This window comes from Lagopus muta, chromosome 4, assembly GCF_023343835.1.
Source record: "Lagopus muta isolate bLagMut1 chromosome 4, bLagMut1 primary, whole genome shotgun sequence".
NCBI classification, from domain to species: Eukaryota; Metazoa; Chordata; class Aves; order Galliformes; family Phasianidae; genus Lagopus; species Lagopus muta.
In genome coordinates this window covers 47,405,576-47,423,906 of record NC_064436.1, presented here as the reverse complement: position 1 = coordinate 47,423,906, position 18,331 = coordinate 47,405,576, and the positions used below count along the sequence as shown (strand labels likewise).

At 37.0% G+C, this 18,331-nt stretch overlaps 1 protein-coding gene across 2 annotated transcripts in view; it reads right to left on the bottom strand.

The window, feature by feature from the left end:
* GABRA2 (gamma-aminobutyric acid type A receptor subunit alpha2) overlaps positions 1-18,074 on the bottom strand; it is a 51,725-nt gene extending 33,651 nt beyond the window's left edge. The window contains exons 1-3 of one of the 2 annotated variants that reach the window (XM_048942594.1): positions 17,989-18,074; positions 17,393-17,481; positions 14,779-14,894 (exon numbers count right to left, since the gene is read on the bottom strand). In XM_048942594.1, the coding sequence (XP_048798551.1) occupies positions 14,779-14,894; positions 17,393-17,463 (187 nt within the window). In that variant the 5' untranslated portion in view covers positions 17,464-17,481; positions 17,989-18,074. Of the gene's footprint in view, positions 1-5,209; positions 5,279-14,778; positions 14,895-17,392; positions 17,482-17,988 lie in introns of those variants that run through there. The other variant, XM_048942595.1, reaches the window with a different exon arrangement.
* Between the last annotated feature and the right edge of the window lie 257 nt (positions 18,075-18,331).

Below are 18,331 nucleotides of genomic sequence, written 5' to 3'. Positions count from 1 at the left end.
AGCAGGAATAGCAAGAGGAGGGGAAAAACCACTGTGAAAAGAAAGCATGGAAACATGATATTTTCCAGCCCAGACTTAGATGCTTTCCCTGTGCGAGCAAGAAATAGCTTCTGCTGCATGCCTCTGTTTAGCAATATTAAATGCTTAGCTGGATAGAACCCACTTACTTTACTAGCTTTATGAGCTCTCTCTGCAGATTGTTAAGGATACATCCAAACAATTTCCAAGGTTTATCAACACACTTATCTTTCCCCACATTCCACAAAGGAGACATGACACCATAAAGACTAGACACTGCTGAATATAAGTCTGTATGGGACAAGTTGGAGAAGACTGTGAATGGTTCTACAGACTAGTAGTACAAAATACAGGTCTCAGTCCACAGTCTGATATGTACACAGATGCTTAATAGAAACTAAAACATCCCCAGTGGAAAAGGCAACTCTCTCAGAATGACTAAAAGTCCTGTGTCTAGTTGGAAATCAGGAGACATAGATTCAGATAAATTTTCCAAATCAAGTAGAGAATAAATAACATTTAAGCAAAAATGCAATGCATTCCTGACAAGAAAGCCACTGTGACTGGTGCAGCTCATATCACATCAGGACAATTAATCTCTAGCTTGAATTCTGCTGGTACTTAAACACAAGAGACAGTTCAAAGCAATTCAGAAGCACAAAAACAAATGCCATTATTGCTGAATTTCACAGTCTTTTGGCACCTCAAGCAATATTTTTTTTTTTTCAGTCCTAGAGGTATGAATTGCCAAGTGATTAAAATAGCAATTAATTGCCTAGACATATTTCTGGATTTTTTCTTCATCTTTTAAACAGTATTCCTACAATTCAGAGGTTCATTGTAAAGACATTATTATAACTTGAATGATTTGTATGTATAAAAATAAGACAGTTGGGTAATTATAAACTGCAGTCTTGACTATGCTACAAAGGGAGAAACAATATAAAAATAGGGATAAACCTAAGACTTCCTCGAAATCCATTAAATTTCCATTTGTTCCATTTTAATTAAAAAAAAAAGTGCTCTAAGAAAACAAGTGTGAGGCATTTTTAATTTGAGTAATAAAGTTCAACAGAAACATGAAAGTGAAAATATAGTGAAGTTTGGCTGGAGTAAATGTGGTCTTACTGAGATAGGCTACTTGAAAGACTGAAGTACAAAAGTAAAAAGAACTTAGACAAGACATTTGGCAGGAAATCAGAAGTACATAGCATTCATATGAAAGATGAAACATCAGCATTAAGCTGCATCCCTTTAGACAGTACAGCTTCTACTAGGCTGCAAAGAGATTGCATATAATAACCAAGTTGAGCAATAAATGGGACAACTGCATTGCTTAGATCAACTGGATGAACATGACAAAGAAAATGAAACCTCAACACTGTGTGAAGAATGAGATAGAGAAAGATAAAAAGATCAAGAACAGAAATGGAAGGGAACACACTTTGACAAACTGAAGCAGTAATAATTTGGACCAGGTTGAATATATGTTGTCTCAGAAGCAGGGATTGCAAAGTTATTATTTCTATAAAAACATTTCAATAGAAGTTTGTCTTATTAGAAAGGATACTGTAACACATAGGTAAGGCAGAACAAATTTGTTAATTATTTCAGATTTTAGAAATTTATATTCAGATTTTTTTTCCCCCCTCTTCTTAAAGTGTTTGAATTTGGTGACCTTGATAGTTAAAGTTTGGACATCCTGTCAAATACTTTCAGGATGATTTCAGGTTTAATCTCTGCTATATTCCAAGTCACAGCATTTCCAAATCACCACATTTGACATACTCACATTGCCAGCCCCTTCTGTACTCCAAATCACATCTACTCATAAAATTAATATTATTTTAAAACAGCAGAATCTCTCAAATTTCTCTCTCTCATGAAGTGGCTGAGTCTGGACTTTTTAAGGTACAACTTTACTGTACAGCAACTCCTGACCTGACTCACTTGATTTTAGCTGCTAGTTAATTGCAAATCAAAGCTACACAGAATTCAAATGAGACATAAAACATCAACATTAAACCATATTGTATACAGGCCCAATTGTTTTTCTAAACAAGGTCACTCAATATAGATTTTTCACAGGTTAGATTTCAGGAATCGCTTTGGTTTATGCTGTTAACTTGTCAGCTTCACAGTAAAAGCATTAATTAAAAGAAGCAGCTCTACTTCATCTTTCAGCGAAAGTAGATTTTTATAATTCCCTGAAAGAGGCCCCATCTGTGGCAGAAGTTGTGAGATGGCTGCAAAACTCATAGAAACACACTAGAGAGAGTCACCAAAAAACTGTGGTAATGCACACAATACGTACAAGATTGCACCCTTTGGACCACATAATTTTTTCTAAGCTGAAACATTCAAGTGTTTATCATGCTGTTAGTTATTTAATTAACATGTGAGTGGCATGTCATAGCTCACTGACATCAGCTAAAAAAAGTCTTCCTATGATGATTGCATGCTTCAGGTGGAGTCTCTGGAGAATAACTTCCACTGTAGTCAGCCACAAAAAAAAAAAAAAAAAAGAGCTGGAACCATAGAGATAAAAGATATTGGGATAAAATCTGAGAAGAAAAGTCCTATGTTCTGGTGGTAAGCACTCATTGTCACCAGTAATCAGCATCTTCCCAAGGCTTGCTGCTATCGGAACAAGGCATGAAATTCACATGCCCCTGTGGGGATCAACAGACTTAAGAAAGCATTGAAAATGAAGATCCTTTCAGATCCAGTAGTACATGGTTATAAATTGTACAGTCATTAAAAATAGATCTACAGTTCTTTTTTCATTTGCTAGATTTGTGCTTTGCATTCAAGCATGACAAGAATCAATGGTAGAAAATGGTTCTGCCTTTTTTTTAATGCAGCTGTATACTAGTAGGCACTCTTAGTGTATCTCCTTGCTGCAGGAGCTTTGAACATATTTTTAATAGATAATATTGCTCTTTCTTTTCCATTCTTAGCTGTCTTGAAATAGCATTCTTCAGACCACTTCTGTCAGGAGACTGGGAGCCATTACTACCTTCTCTTTCCATTCTCTCTAGCGTATGAAACTTTCTGCACAACATCAGAGAGCAAGAGAAGAAAGGACTCTGTTATAATACCATTTCAGAAGACTGTTGCATGCAGTCAAAAATAATAGACACCACTCTAACCCACCTATCATCTACTCAGCAGATCCTATTTTAAGATATCTGAAATAACAATAAAACACAGGAGATTAATATTTACCTAGTCTACTCTAACATTCTCAAAAAAATTAGTGTGGACTTTCTCAAGTCAGCTGAATGCAATTTGTATGTTAACACTTCAAAGCAGACAGGTTTCGTGAGAACTGAGAAACATTCTTTACAATTTCTTGATCCCTGCAATTGCTGATACACAGAGAAAGGAAGAAGAGAGATATGGTCTTTGAGAGACAGCACTAATCAGTCTGGCTGCTGATGCAAGATGTCTTTTTTTTAAAAAAAAAAAAAAAAAAAACTTCTAACATATTTGGTTTAGCAAGAAAATTCATGGGATGACCATGGATATTAAGCTTTTTTCTAAACAGGAGAAGCAATGAGTTCATGCTTTGATCCAACAGAGATTCATATTAGTAGTTTAATTAAACAAATAATCCACAAGTGAACTAAAAATATCAACACATTTATGAGGGCAACCTTTTTTAAAACCCACTTCAACATGTTACAGAATTGTCAGTTGCTCTTTTGCTACCTAGTTAATAATAAAAATGTTCCTACTAGAAGATTGTGTAATGCACACCACAAAACTACCATAGCTGACTCACTTGAATGTCTCCAAGTTGCTTTACAGATATCAGCATTCCCCAGAACGTCCTCTAAAATATGCTCCCACAGTACTCCCGGAGTTTGTATTAAGCAGCCTCAAATTTGTCTTTTATGGTTGCTGTGACAAAAGAATCTCCCTCTAGCTGTCCATGAAGCTTTCAAAACCTGTTCAGGCTTACACACATGGATATGTTTTTTATTATTTTATCTTAAAACAGTAGGTTAGTTTAAGTTTACTTATGCTATGCAGTAGCAAAAGAGATTATCTATTCATTTTTCTTCTGATCAGCTGAAGACAAAATACCTGGTAAAAAGAGCAAAGAACTCTATGATAGCATGTAACACCCCACAGACTGAAAGATATTATTTGGGATGAATTCACTGCCTTATCTCAGGCATTTATATTTCACCCTCTCATCTTTATTTATTAATTTTTCCTGGAGGAAAACCGCTGTTCAGAAACTGAAGGTGGCAATGTACAAACAAGTTCACATTTAAAGATCTTGTAGTTAATTGTTTTTTACTGAGTTAACATTGTGGGCACTGATAAGGACCTACAGTGAAATGCCACAGCATGCCTTCAGGATGACAGAAGGGTTTTTACAAACACAGCACCGAATCTAAGACTGAAACTTCTGTTTCTGCTTAATTATATATTCCAGACTATGTTTGTTCCCCAGCCTTTTCTCATCCAAAGGAATTTTATTCCTCATTCAATGAGCCTATAAACTATGGAAAAATTTAAGTGACTTCAAGTACTAAGAATAAAAAGGCATCTACAGTAAACATTATACTGTCAGTCAGAAAGAAATATCTAGACAATTAAGCTGATGTATTCAGGGCAGGAATTTTCTACTCAGCCTACCTCTAAATTCTCAAAGACAAACACAGACTCTCTCTTTTTGCTCTTTGATGTGCTGAATGACTCAGACTAAAGGGTTAACAAAAATGGATCCCAATCTCCTGGCAGAAGAATCTGTTATCTCAGAACGATTCAAAATGGATGCAAAAAAGAAAAATTGGGGAATGTGCTGATAGACAATTATCCCCTTAGATGAGAGAATTAGAATGAAGAAATGGAGACTAACAAGGAGATGAGGTATTCCTAATTACAGTACAATTTTCCAGTCACAACACATTGTTTTTCCACCAGTCAGGTATTTAAGGGATCAAGAAGGTATAATTTTCAAAATTAAAACAAAAGACATGATAAATACAAATGGGTAAATCAAGGAAACTACATTCACAGGAAAGATGCCAAATGCAATCAACTCTGTACACATCAAGGAAAAATAATCTGACTGTATAATCCACGAATATACAGATGTTGTAATTAAGAAATATACAGGAAAGTGAGACTAAACAGGTTATCACACCAAAGAAGAATGGATGAAAAGCTTAACCTTATCCTGAGCTTGCTAAGAGTCCAAGAGGAACAATCACCAAAAGAGATCCTTCCCTCCTGTAGTCAGCTCTTAAACAGGTCTAGGAGAGGTGGAGCCAGGCTTCACCCCTTCCAGAAGCGCAAGTGAATTGCCTTCACCTGTGCTCTCAGGGCTCACTCATTGCTAACCTCAGGTGGTCAATCAGAGGTTCAGACCCTGATTCAGCAGTTCCCATACACTGACAAAAAGCAGTGCATGTAGAAGTCAACTTTCCTGTTGGAACATATTTTCTATATAAACCTCTCCATCCAAAGTGACCAAGTTGATCCTAGATTTGATCAATCAATTGGTCAATGATTCTTTCAAGTCAAACCAGTATTAGAAATTATGTGGCCCATTGAAGTACCCAGCATGATATATGGGCTTAAAGACATGTATTTTTTCCATCACTAAGTGGTAGATTATACTTCCCAGTTACTTCATCCTATAACGGTTGTACATTCTGCAAAATAATCTGAGTTTTCCGATGTATTTGCAGTGTCATCGCTGTGGGAAAAGCTGCTATAGATGTATAAAGAAGATGTACATTTTATAGCATACATCAGTTTTTGACTGATTCTTACTGAACTGTATATTTGAACAAAATGATAGCACTGAATTTGGATTGTAATCAATTCTATTATCATAACATTATAAGACTGTGAGACAAAGTTTCTACAAAAAAACAAACAAACAAAAAAAAAACAACAGAGTAAGCAGACAGCATATTCATGCTTTTCCTGAGTGAATTGCAGATTAGGACTTTCGATGCAGGATCCCTACTAATTCAATAAGAAATGCATGCACAGGACAACAACACATGTACATACAGGCAAACCACTGTCAGATGAAAATAAATTCTATCTGTAGCTCCTCAACTTTACTGAAATGTTTCATGTCCTTTGATGTGTGTAATAATCTCAGCTAAGAGGGAAATTGATTTATGCTACTTGCACTGAGTTAAGTGCTCTAATTATTAAATAGCTCTCAACATATGGCAAGGAATTATGGAATTTAAATCAAGAGTTATATGCTACAAAGTAATCATACAAATGGTTCTAAAATAGCAAAACCACTTTCAGAAGATTAGCAGAATCATGCTTTCCTAATGTACAGACAATTTCAGAAAACTAGTGCTAACATATCTTGCACTATAAAGCAAATTATTACTAGGATAATAGTGATAAACAAAACTTGCTTCAGCCTGTAATTAATTTAATTCATGCATTAACCTGAAAGAACAGACATAAAAATGTATTTAAAGATTAATCTTGACATATTAAAGTGTTTTGATTCTTATCGTTAAAATATATTAGACTTTTGATAATATTAATTCAAAATCTTCTCTTGATGCTTTAATTTAGTAGGCTGTTGAACTGTACAGCAGCCCAAAACTGTATCTGAAATACCTTGTACAGTTGTTTTTGAGACGGATGACTCATAACTGAAAAATATTTATGTCAGAAATTTAAATACATGAGTACACTGTAATGGTGAAACTGATTATTTTATTCCACTTCCAATTTTCCAGTGGGTATTTGAAAAAAATATCGTTCCGCTATCTTAATCTGCCAGTTGTTTAGAAGTGGCCAATATTTAATGTCACTACTTGCTCTCTGTCCCCCACTCTCCATCTCTTTTAGCCCGACATCCTGCCCTTTTCCCTGTTCCTTGCTCACAGTGTTTTTTCACCTTGTCATGTGCTAAAATAATACTAACTTGTTAAAAAGTAGTGTTATGTTCTGTCTCATATCCGTTTGTTCCTAGAGACTTTGAAGCTACTATTAAAACCTAACAGTAGCCATTAGCATGAGCTACCATGAGATACCAACAATTAATGCAGAGATACTGCAAAAAACAAAGTAGCTGCAGCCTTAATGTATAGGCAATCTGAGTATTCTATTGCATGTTGATGAAATACCTCTCTCTCTACATACTACTAATTCTAGAAATTGGATGAACTAGTTTGTGCATTGAGAAGATTATTGATATAAGTTGTCGTGAAATGATGGTTCTTCAGGAAAACAGAAGTAGTAATACGTAATCAGGAATACTACCAAAAGCAATAGACCTATAGCAGACCACTAGACAAGGTTAACAAAATTGTACTGGCACAAAAAGAAGGCCATACAATTTGTGGGTAGAGAAGGACCTTTCTTTTTTTTTATTTAGCCAGAAGGTTACCTTTGCACCATTATCAACCTTTCCAGTCAGGTTTTATTAGATATTAAATGATCCAATGAAATGCAGCGCTTCTGCTTTGAGATATGCTTTCCCATACTGAAACCTCCTCAGGACTCCAGATTATGGTGATGGTGGGAAAACAGGTGGACAGCCATTTTAAGACAGTTAGCCAAGTCCCAGTTTCTGCTGAATTTGGGGAAATCAAAACACATATGTACTCTGCATTTCTCCTGAGCCTTCCTGTTTGCTCCAAAACTACTCACCACAGTAGATGGTTTATGAATAATAAACTGTTGTATAACAGTGTGCGTTCATCTGTCCATGCGAATTTTCAGTCTCTCATCAACGCATATACTTTCATTCTGCTATGTCTTCCAGAATTCATGTTCTAAAATTCGTTTTTTCACACTTGCCAATTAAGATGGCAAACTTCAGCCATTCTTTCAATGTCTTGATGGCTATAAGTCACAGAATCTTAGAACAACTCAGTTTGAAAAGGACATATGAAGATCCAAAGAAGAGCCAACTCTGGGGATAGGTCAGGTTGACCAGATCATATTTTATCTATTTATTTTTTTCTGCGTTTCAAAAGATGGGAGATTTTAAGACTTCTATGATCAACCATCATTTCTGGGACTGTGATGAAAATCACCACCTTTGGCCTAGTAGTAATGAGCTTACTTATTAAAGCTAAGGTGAAAAGAAGTCAGATTTCTTCTCTTTTTTATAACATTTTATATTATGACTCATAAGTATAGTATTTTTACATTATTTTGTCACAATCAGGCTTAGTATGGAGCAGAAGATTGTTATATCATGCAGACTATAAACACATAGTAAGCAGTACATCTCATGGCTTCTTTTACTCCTGAGGTGCTAAAATCCAGCAAATAGAATTAAATAGATATTTGCCATTAGAGGCTGTAAGAATTAGGTTTAAAAACAAAACAAAACAAAACAAAACAAAAAAAAAACCACCTAAATTCATTCTATGGAAGGAAGCTGAAGGTCTTCTGATATCTATTTAATCCCATGTACTTTATTTTGATTGAAAATAAAATGTCAACACTTTTGACAAAAACTCGTCTTGAAAGAAATAGTTATGGCTTGCTTAAAGATTGGTCACTGTTGCATGAGCATAAATTAACACAACTAAAACAATGATGTTGACTGATATAAAGTGAAATTTAATTATCATTTTTCCTGAAATTTAACATAGTTGTAAGATCCATCTTACCAACTTCCTGAAGGACAGGAAGGACATCCTTCTTCTTCAGATAGCACTCTATTTTGGTGTAAAATATAAGATTTGAAATAGAACCTTCTGTATGTGTCCTATATGAAGAATAAACAAAACAGAATACTCCAAGACTGCTCATTTAACAATAAGCATTAAAGTATTTCCTGATATTGTTTATAAGTACATTTTTAGTGCAAACCATAGTACTACTTTTTCATTATGAAATTTATTATTTGTTGCTATAGAGCAACTTTTTTTCACTGTAAGCGACATACTTACACATTTTAAATTCACTTTACATTTAGATCAAATCCACTACTAAAAAATACAGAAAATCCACTAATATCGACCAAATATCTCCTGGATGAATTTCTAATATACTTAAACATTCCTGAAAATGTGTCAGAGTTCAATTATCGAGACAATACTGATGATTCCAATTCAGGTGCCTTTCATACATGGTATCATTTCAGAAGTGTTATAAAAATTTTGGAACTCTAGTATTGCAGTTATTTTCTCCTTGTCTACCAACACAAGTCAACCTGAGTGAAAAACAAATCCTTATTATGGATAGCAAACTGTCAGTAAGATTTCTACAATATGGTAGGAAGTCTTAGTGGCAAGCAGTAAACACCTTGGAGATCTGCAAGGCCACTCGACTGCACAAATTCCTTGGTAACCTAAAATGAATCTATCACTGAAGAAAAGTATTGTTTGTCTTAGCCTATAAAATCTGGCTGAACAGCTAAACAATCCTGTCTATCTGATTTATAATGAGTTACAATGATCTCCCCAGGAGTTTGCAAATACCATAGCACATTCTTTCATGCCTTCTTAATACCATTTATACAGTCTTGGTGTCATCAGCATAATTCCTAGTATTAGAAGCAAGTGCTGATACTCTGCCAGGAACAAAAATTACAGAATACACATGGTTAGTGAACTGGGAGATCCTCTAAATAAGATCGCTTATAGGTATATAGACATCACAGTAAAGTATGTAGATTTTTATTAAGCGTTGTGAAGCATAACATTTTGCTATGTTGCACTGTGTAGCACTTTCTACAGTCACAATATTTTTCACAGTCATAATAAATTTATTTTTCATATCTTCACTGCTGATTTATCCACCAACTTTCACCTTAAAGAAAAGTTCCTCAGTCAGTACTCCATTCTATAATATTTTCACTGATTTGTTTTTTAGTAAGGCTGAGGGTTGGTTATTTTTTTTTTTCAGTCATTCCACTTCCATAATGATTCATTCCCTAGAATGCTTACATCTACTGAGTTAGTTCTGTTCCTGGATTTTAGCACTGCTTGCATGTCCTAGATAACCAGTTAAACGCAATTTTCTTATCTTCCTCCTTATTGCTTTTCCATCTGTTTACAAAGTAATTTTTTTTGTTGATATACGTTGCCTGCAACTCTAACATAAATAAATCTGAGTCTCTCTTGGACTCCTCTAAAAGCATTATGGTAAGATTCCATATAATCCTTAAAGAAAAGCATACACAGAAGGTCTAAGGTAGCAGTTAGACTGTGCAAGTGAACAGTACTCATTTTCTTTTACAAACGGTAGCAAAAGCTTTCCTTTAAAACCAGTAGTGAAAGCTTCCCTGTAGTGTTCTGCAGTAAAAATAGTCCAGGAGTCCAAGAGCTTCTTTTATGCTGCTCTGAATGTGTATGAAGCACAATGAGATTGTCAAATACATCTAAAATTTTAATCTCCAGCTGGAGAACTGCTAAAGCAGTTACAAAAGTTTCTGAAACTGATTCAAAACACTCTGAATCACAGCAACATATAAATATACTGCCCTAAACTTAGCATGTTCCATATTATCAGCATGTGATGATGGCCTTGTTTCCTGGCAACTGAAGACATACAACTCTTATACACACGTATATACACAGCTTTCTTGCTTTGGGGAAAAAAAAGAAATATCCCCTTTTAGTTCATTTAGTGAGCACACTACACAACTTTTAATCAGTGAGTTTCATTCCTTACACTGCTACAACACTTCAGTGCAATAATAGATATCTAATATTGCAAAAATGGACGATCATACCCTTGTGTTCACTTTGTTCTTCTCCGTTCTCTTTGTTTTTCCTGTTCAATTTATTTATAAAATGTGGAAAAAGATCTCAGTATGTTTATAAGTGAAATGTAATGGAGATTCTTGATAAAGCAATCCTAACATCTGAAAGTCATCTTATAGCTAAGATGGATCCTCCAAAATGGAATCACAGTGTCATTTAGTCTTCACCTACCTAGTGTCTTATTTTCTTCAATTTTTTTATAACCAACATTGATCTTAGTTACAACAACGTTGTTCCTGAAGTTGATGGAACTGATTTGTTCATGGAAAGATTCTCCAGTGATACAAATTTGTGTATCTCCTTTCTATGTCAATATTATCATAGTACATCTTGGGTTGAAAGGGACCTTAAACCTCACTTGGTCCTTGTCGTGGGCAGGTTTGGCATGCATGAGATCGGATAGGGATAGCTGCTGAAAATCATGTATCCAAGCTACAAAGCTCAGTTCTCTGTTCTTTCATCATCCAAATGCTATTTAATACTTTAAAACATTTTATTTTTTAATTAATTCATGTATTCAATCATATTTTATAATTTGGGAGAGGGGAATCAACAAAAACTCTATGGCTGTTGCAATAGAGCAAATTCAAATGTCAGAAAGGAAACCAGTCTGACTAGATGTGGTAAGATTACTGAAGTATCCAACACAGTATCAAAATCCCATCAACATTTCCATCCTCTCTCCTTTACTTCCTTCTTTTCATACTTAGTTTAATATAGTTTAAACAAAAAGGTGTGTTATTGCTACAATGCTTAATGCACATATCAAAAGAGGGGACTGTCTTATTCTATGGCCCTGTTTATTTTAATCATGGCTGATCAAATGACAAAGGAAAGAAGAGAGAGCATACAGATGATTTGAATGTAGCTCTATCTGAGAAATTACAGAAATTACATGGAATATTCAGGTAAAATAGATCATATCAAAAATATCAAGGTTGTCAAGGCTGCTCCAGATGTAATCCAGTGCTTAGCATAATATGAGTACAGAGAAAATCTTATCTCCCCTTGAATACCCCCACATATATACATCCATGCAATACGTCTGGATATTACTTCAGCAATATGAGATATCTCTGACTTCAAGAGACAATGCAGTGTCTACTTTTCCCAGCCCACACCCATTTTGCAGGTTACTGCATCGCTACAGTGATCATACATCACTCAAGAATCCCAGCTGTTAGGAAGTTTCCAACAGACATAACTTGCTTTTACAAGAGTGCTGCAACAACAGTGAAAGTTAAAGCTGTCCTAATAGCGCATACCAAATAATTCAGTTCTGAGGTGTATCTGTGTATCAGTAAAGCATCAAGATACTACTGTAAACACCCACACAAAGTCCCTCAGTAAAAACATTTATAAACCTACCTCTGTAAACATCTATAAACATAATCAAGAACAAATTTTCAAACAACTACTGAGTTTTTATACAGCCTTTCAAAGAGCCTGTACATTTCTATTTTAATGTCAACAATTAGCTAAAATAACTAGCTAGCACTTGCTATTAAAAATATTTGTGAGCTGAATAATTCTTTACCATGAGCTAAATTTTGCTGTAAGACGGGTATGAAAATGTCCTTCACAACAAGTGAAAGTGGGCTGGTGAACAACACTTGCTTTCACAAAAGAATTTAAAAGAATCCATCTCAGGCCATGGACAGTTTTGTTTTACTACATTGTGTTCTCAGTGTTAGCAGTGAAGCTGCTATGGCAATGTAAATGTTCTACTGTTTCAACTAAATTATTCCAGAATCATATGAATGCAACTGGAACAGAACTGAACCTAAGTTGTATTAAATTAATGACATACAGCATGATCAAAATATTGTTGTCTATGCAAAAGCACTTTCAGAAACTATTAGGACTCACTAAGCACAGAGTCTTTAAAAAAAAAAAAAAAAAGGAATAATAATATTCATTTTTCTTTTTGAAATACAAATTAATAAAGAAAAGGGAATTAAATGTTACAAAATTCCTGAAATAGGTTACTCCATAATTACTAAGCATTACCAATAACATTGTTTGGCATATTTAGTATCATGGATTATCTGAGCTGATTTTTACAAGTGTTGTTTTAAACTATCAGAATCCACCAATCCACAACTGAAGTATTCCTGTAGATTAACATTAATGCATCATGAATCATCACGGTTTAATATGCATTACACTGTTTCATTTCACACATGTTCTGCATGGGTTGATTGCTGTGTATGCCAATACCAAACAGATGTTAATTCTTTAATTTTTATGCTCCCAAAGCATATTTTAATTAACTAGGAGGCCTGACAGAGAAAAAGAGGGAGGTATTTTGAAGTTGATGTGATGAAAAAATATAAAATAAAAATGTGAGAAAAGTAGTTTTTAGATTTCATGCTATCAACAATCTAATTTTTAATATTCAAATGAATACATGATATGCAAAGGAACTGTCAACTGCTCTCATAAAATGGCATATCATTTTCTGTAAACAGTAAAATAATTTTTCAATATTTTTTTAATAAAATTATAATTTTAAAAGCCCTACAAATGAAACTCAAATTTCGTTATATTAAATATTTCTATAAATTAGCTGCAAGGCACCGTATGTTCATACCATATCTAGTTCTTAAAATCAAGTATTCTGCAAAGAAATTGAATCTCCATGTAAATATCATTATACAGACTCCCATACCTTTACAGTTGTACGTCTCATTTTATAGATTATGTAAATTATGAAGTCCTGAATGTAGACTGTTTCACAAGCCTCCACTGTACCAGAGGCCAGAAGTGAAAATGAGAAGATACTTCAGGTATAGATATATAACGAGGAAGCTGTTGCCAGCCAGTTGCAGTGCCAGATGAAAGCCAAGGTTCTCCAGAACAGCAGCAGAGCCACAGATCAGGATGGAAGCGTGTTAAAAACTGTGAGCTTTAACTAACCCCTAATTTGGCCAAGTTGAGTTGTTTGTGTAATTTCCACAGAAGTCAGAGCAGATCTCTAGTTTTGATCCTGATCTTACTGAAATCAACGGGAGCAGAAATGGCTCCCAGGAATTTTGTACCAGAATTAGTTTTAGCAAGCTGAAACAGCCTCCAGGATGAAAATTTCCATTATCAAAGCTGTTATGAATAATAACAGTAGTGTTGTTATTGATACATAAATATTTCTGTTACTGGGTACAATTGACATATAAATAATAATAGTAGACAACATAGTATCAAAATCAGAACATTATACCCCTCCCCATACCATGTAGATCATTCTGCACAGCAGCACTTCCCAGACCAAACAAATTATTTAAATTCCTTGTTTGCATACTTATACAAGCTGGTATACAGCTTAACTGACATTTTGGAAAAGGAAGAAAAAACCCAACCCAAACTGACAGCCATGGCACAATACAGCGAACTTTGTCCTCCAGCATTCCTTCCCCCCCACACAAACACATCCCCTTTTTTTTCTTCAAATGACCAAATGCATGCAAGGTATCTGGGAAAAAAAGCAAATTATCCATCATACCCTAATTTCAAGGAAGTGAAAAATACATAATTCCCACTGGATTTACTGGGACAAGGAGTAAATCTAAAATGTAAATTTTACACACAGTTAAAAAAACAAAAACAAAAAAACAAAAAACACACACACACCAAAAAACAACAAACAACAAACACTTATTCAGATTTCTAAAACATACACTCATCACACTGCAGGGAATCATGCCTGCATTTCTTCCTCAGCCAAAATTCCCTGACTGGAATAACATATTCAGATGTTATTTCTGTTCTCATTCCATTTCACTATGTTAAATCTCCAGATTTTTTTCCTCTTTACTTAACACGTATGTATGAAAGCGCCTCCTTTCCATTCATAGATGTTATCTTCCTCAAACTTCAAATGATTCATGGGTGAATATAGAGTTATAAATAATTTATTGAAATACATAGCAGTGGTTAGGGGAAAAAGAAATCCTAAAGGAAGAAAATCACTGCATAAAATCTGAACATTAAAACTGACTTTTCAAAATCAATCTTTAATTGTTTTTATTACCTCCTAATCCAGGTCTAAGACGATTATCATAACCATCCAGAAGTCTGTCTAGAATTCTTGTAAAGATGGTGATGTTATTCTTAGCTTCATCTTCCAGGGAGTCAGCCAGCACTGATCTAAACGGACATTTTACAATTTAGAAGATGCTAGGTAAGTTTTAATGTACATTCAACATACAGTTTTTAAAGGCTGGCCTTAAATATTTACCTTTTTGAAGGGTGTAATTAAAAATCTATAAATGCATGATATAGGTATAACACATTCAAAAACATAACGATCTATGGCATACCACTTAAAATTTCCAGCTAGTCATTTTTCAGTAGTCTCTAATTTCAGTCAATGCTGTAATGCAAGGAGGACCACTACAAGCTCCACTGACAGGTTTGGCTGGCCAGGTACAAAGGCCTGAGATCCCCAGGTCCCCCCGACATGTCACTTCCACACTACTAAGTGATAACCCCATTTCTCACACATAAAACTGTCTCCTTCCAGCTCGGTCCTGTCTTCACTTAAGCGTACCCTATCTTCGGATAAATCCTGTGGATATGCCTCCACCCAATGGTCATGTTAAGTACATGACCAGAGGAACTAACGAGGGAAAACTCCAGCAATCATGCTCAGGGAGTCCTCTGATGTCAGTGTTTGGTGGGTGGGAACAACGATGCTGACTAGCAAGCTGCAGGATAGCTGCAGATAGCCTTCCTGTTTTTAAAATACTGTCTTGATACAGAAAGCTCTACCTGATATTCCACTGGGTGCAGGCAAATCTTATAGAACTTTGATAGAAAAAAAAATCAGAAATGAAGCATTAAGAAGAATCTACAAATCACCAATTGGATCAAAATTTCCCAGCAAATAGATGTTCTAGCCTTTCTGGACCATGTATTTATGGAAAACACTAGGCGTTCCAGCAGGAACCTGCTGCTCAGCCCAAAGCAGTCCTCCCAGACCTGGGCATGCAAATAAGAGGGTTCAAGTACTAGGGAAACTCTCCACGCAGAAACCCTTAGACATGCAAATTTTAAGTACTTTGGATGTGAAAAGCGTGAGCTGAGCTCATCTGTCTCACCTACTTAAAACCAGAGTATTAAAATCGAGGAAGCAGGGGATCATACGCTACATGCATAGTGCCACATTTGTACTCTTTGCAGCCATCTACTTGTTTATGCTGAAATTTTGAGTATTTGTTATCTCTAAATAAGCTACTGAATAGGGCATTCTGGATGAATAATTATGTCATAAAGACAAGCACGTTTTCCTACTCTAAACAAGAAGTGGGTATACGTGATGCTTTCTTTCACGTAAAGTATAAAATGATTAAAAACATGGCATTATTCTGGTCCCTGATTCAACAGCATGGAGGAAGTATTTAAATGTAAATCATCGCAGTCTGTTTTTCCATTACACAGACCACATAGGTAACCACAGTCAGATAACGTAAAAAACAAATACCAAAATATCAGTAAAACGACTGTTCTGTGAGTTGATTCCTAATTACTGGATAGTTACATTTCTAAATTGCATTTCTGTGTTCTGTGCATCTGCCATTTTTAAGCTTATTTTTGAGAGGTAACTGTTTTTTGAAGTCAGGATGCCATGATAAAACTGGTTCATTCAATTATATCCAATTAGGGTCAGATCCTGCAAACTTTACTCTGGCATAAACTCCTTCATTACGCATGCAGCCTCTCTGACGTCAGTGCGATTACTCACTTGAGTAGGGTTTGCAGGATCTGGCCCACTGTGACTCAACTAATATTGCACCATAGTTAGGCACAAAGTGAAATAGGAAATACAGTTTTAGGAATTCATTTCGTTCTCTAGAAAGTAGAGGAAAAAACCGAATGCAGAGGGAAACTGCATTATTTATGACATGTACCATTCTAGGGCAAGACCTGCTGCAGTGAGAACCAGAGTAAGTAAACCAAAGTTATAAACTACAATCACCTGTATGTTTAGGGACCGTGGGAAACACAAAATTAATTATTTGATTAAAATTATCTTCTGCTGTGTTGTCACTCTAAAAATGAGAACTTAAAACAAAATTTAAAAGTTGATTATTAAATGAAGGCATTGTTTTATTGTAAGCGATTGTGAAGTTGTATGCTACCTCCACCTAGAGGTGTAAAGCTTAAGTGTCATCTGAAATTCTGTTATTTTGACCAAAAAAAGACACCAAGAAATAGACGTGCCCGAACTAAAAATAATAATAATTAAAAAGGAACAGAAAAATCGCCATTACTGTAGAGACTACAAGTTGCTATTTGATTTCAGAATCATCTGTTCTCCATCTTAACTACTCTGCATGGCACAGTATCGCTGTGATAGGGTAACTCCAATAAAGCTTTAAGCTCTTAATTTACAACGAGGCACTTAAAACTCGGTTCTTCCTTGGCACAATGAAATCAAACACAGGTTCACAATCTGCTTCAGGACAAGACGTTAGAGCCCACCTTTTCCCACAGCATTAGCTCTGGAAACTATGTAACATTGCATGCAAACAGCTAAGAGAGGGCTTTTATTACGTTACTCCGCACTCTACTTTTATGCAAGCCTATCCTTAGGAGTCCACAGTGTATATAGCTGCACAGAAAGACACGCCGAGCATCCTCACCTTGTGGGCAGCCACGCCAGCAGGGCGAGGAGCACCAGGCGCGTCCCGCGGGGTGCCGGCTGACTCTTCATCGCCGCGCTCCGCACCACCTACAAGCCGCGGAGAGAAACACAGAGCCGCGCTCAGCCGCCGCCGCGCTCCAACTTCACCCGGGAGCGGTGTCACTTCGCGGGGAGCGGAGCGGAGCGGCGGGTCCTGCAGCACTTCGCGCTACGGGCAACTTAGTGCGTCTCCATCTTCCCCGGCGATCGTGCTCTGTGCAAAGAGGCAACGGATGATCAGAAGTGGCATGTGAGCAGACGCATCAGATGCTTTCCTCTTCCGTAAGCTGAAAGCCCCAAGATGAGGGGGGAAAAAAATGAAAAAAAAAAAAAAAAGACCCCCTCCCCCCCCCACCCCCCCCCCCCAAAAAAAAAAAAAAAAAAAAAGAGAGAGAGAGAGAGATGCGTGTCTCAGAGCGCGGGGTTTCACCATCGCTAGCCTCAGCGGGGGACACGCCGGGGGGACCGCAGGCCGCCGGGGGCCACGGCGCGTCCGCTAGAGAGCCACTGGGCCCCTCGCTCCCCGCCGCGGGCGGCGACCCCTGGGGACCCTACCTGGGAGCAGGCGGGGAGGGGAGGGGGCAGGCGGAAGGAGGGCGGCGGCGAGCGCCGGGCGGCCGGGACGGAGCGGCGGCTGCGGGAGCGGCGGGAGCGCGCGCGTGCGGGGGGCGGCGGGCAGTGCGCGTGCCGCTGCGCGGGGCGGGAGGGGCGGCGGGCGGGGCGCGTGCCCGTGAGCGCGCGCGGTGGCTGCGCGGGTGCGGAGGGATTGAGTGGAAACGCGGAGCTGTGGGCGCTGCCCCCGGGGCCGGGGAAGATGCAAGTCACCGCGCTGGGGGCTTCACGCAGAACCCCTCCCCAAAACCGACGGGCAGTGCTCTGAGGGGGAGGGGTGGGGGGG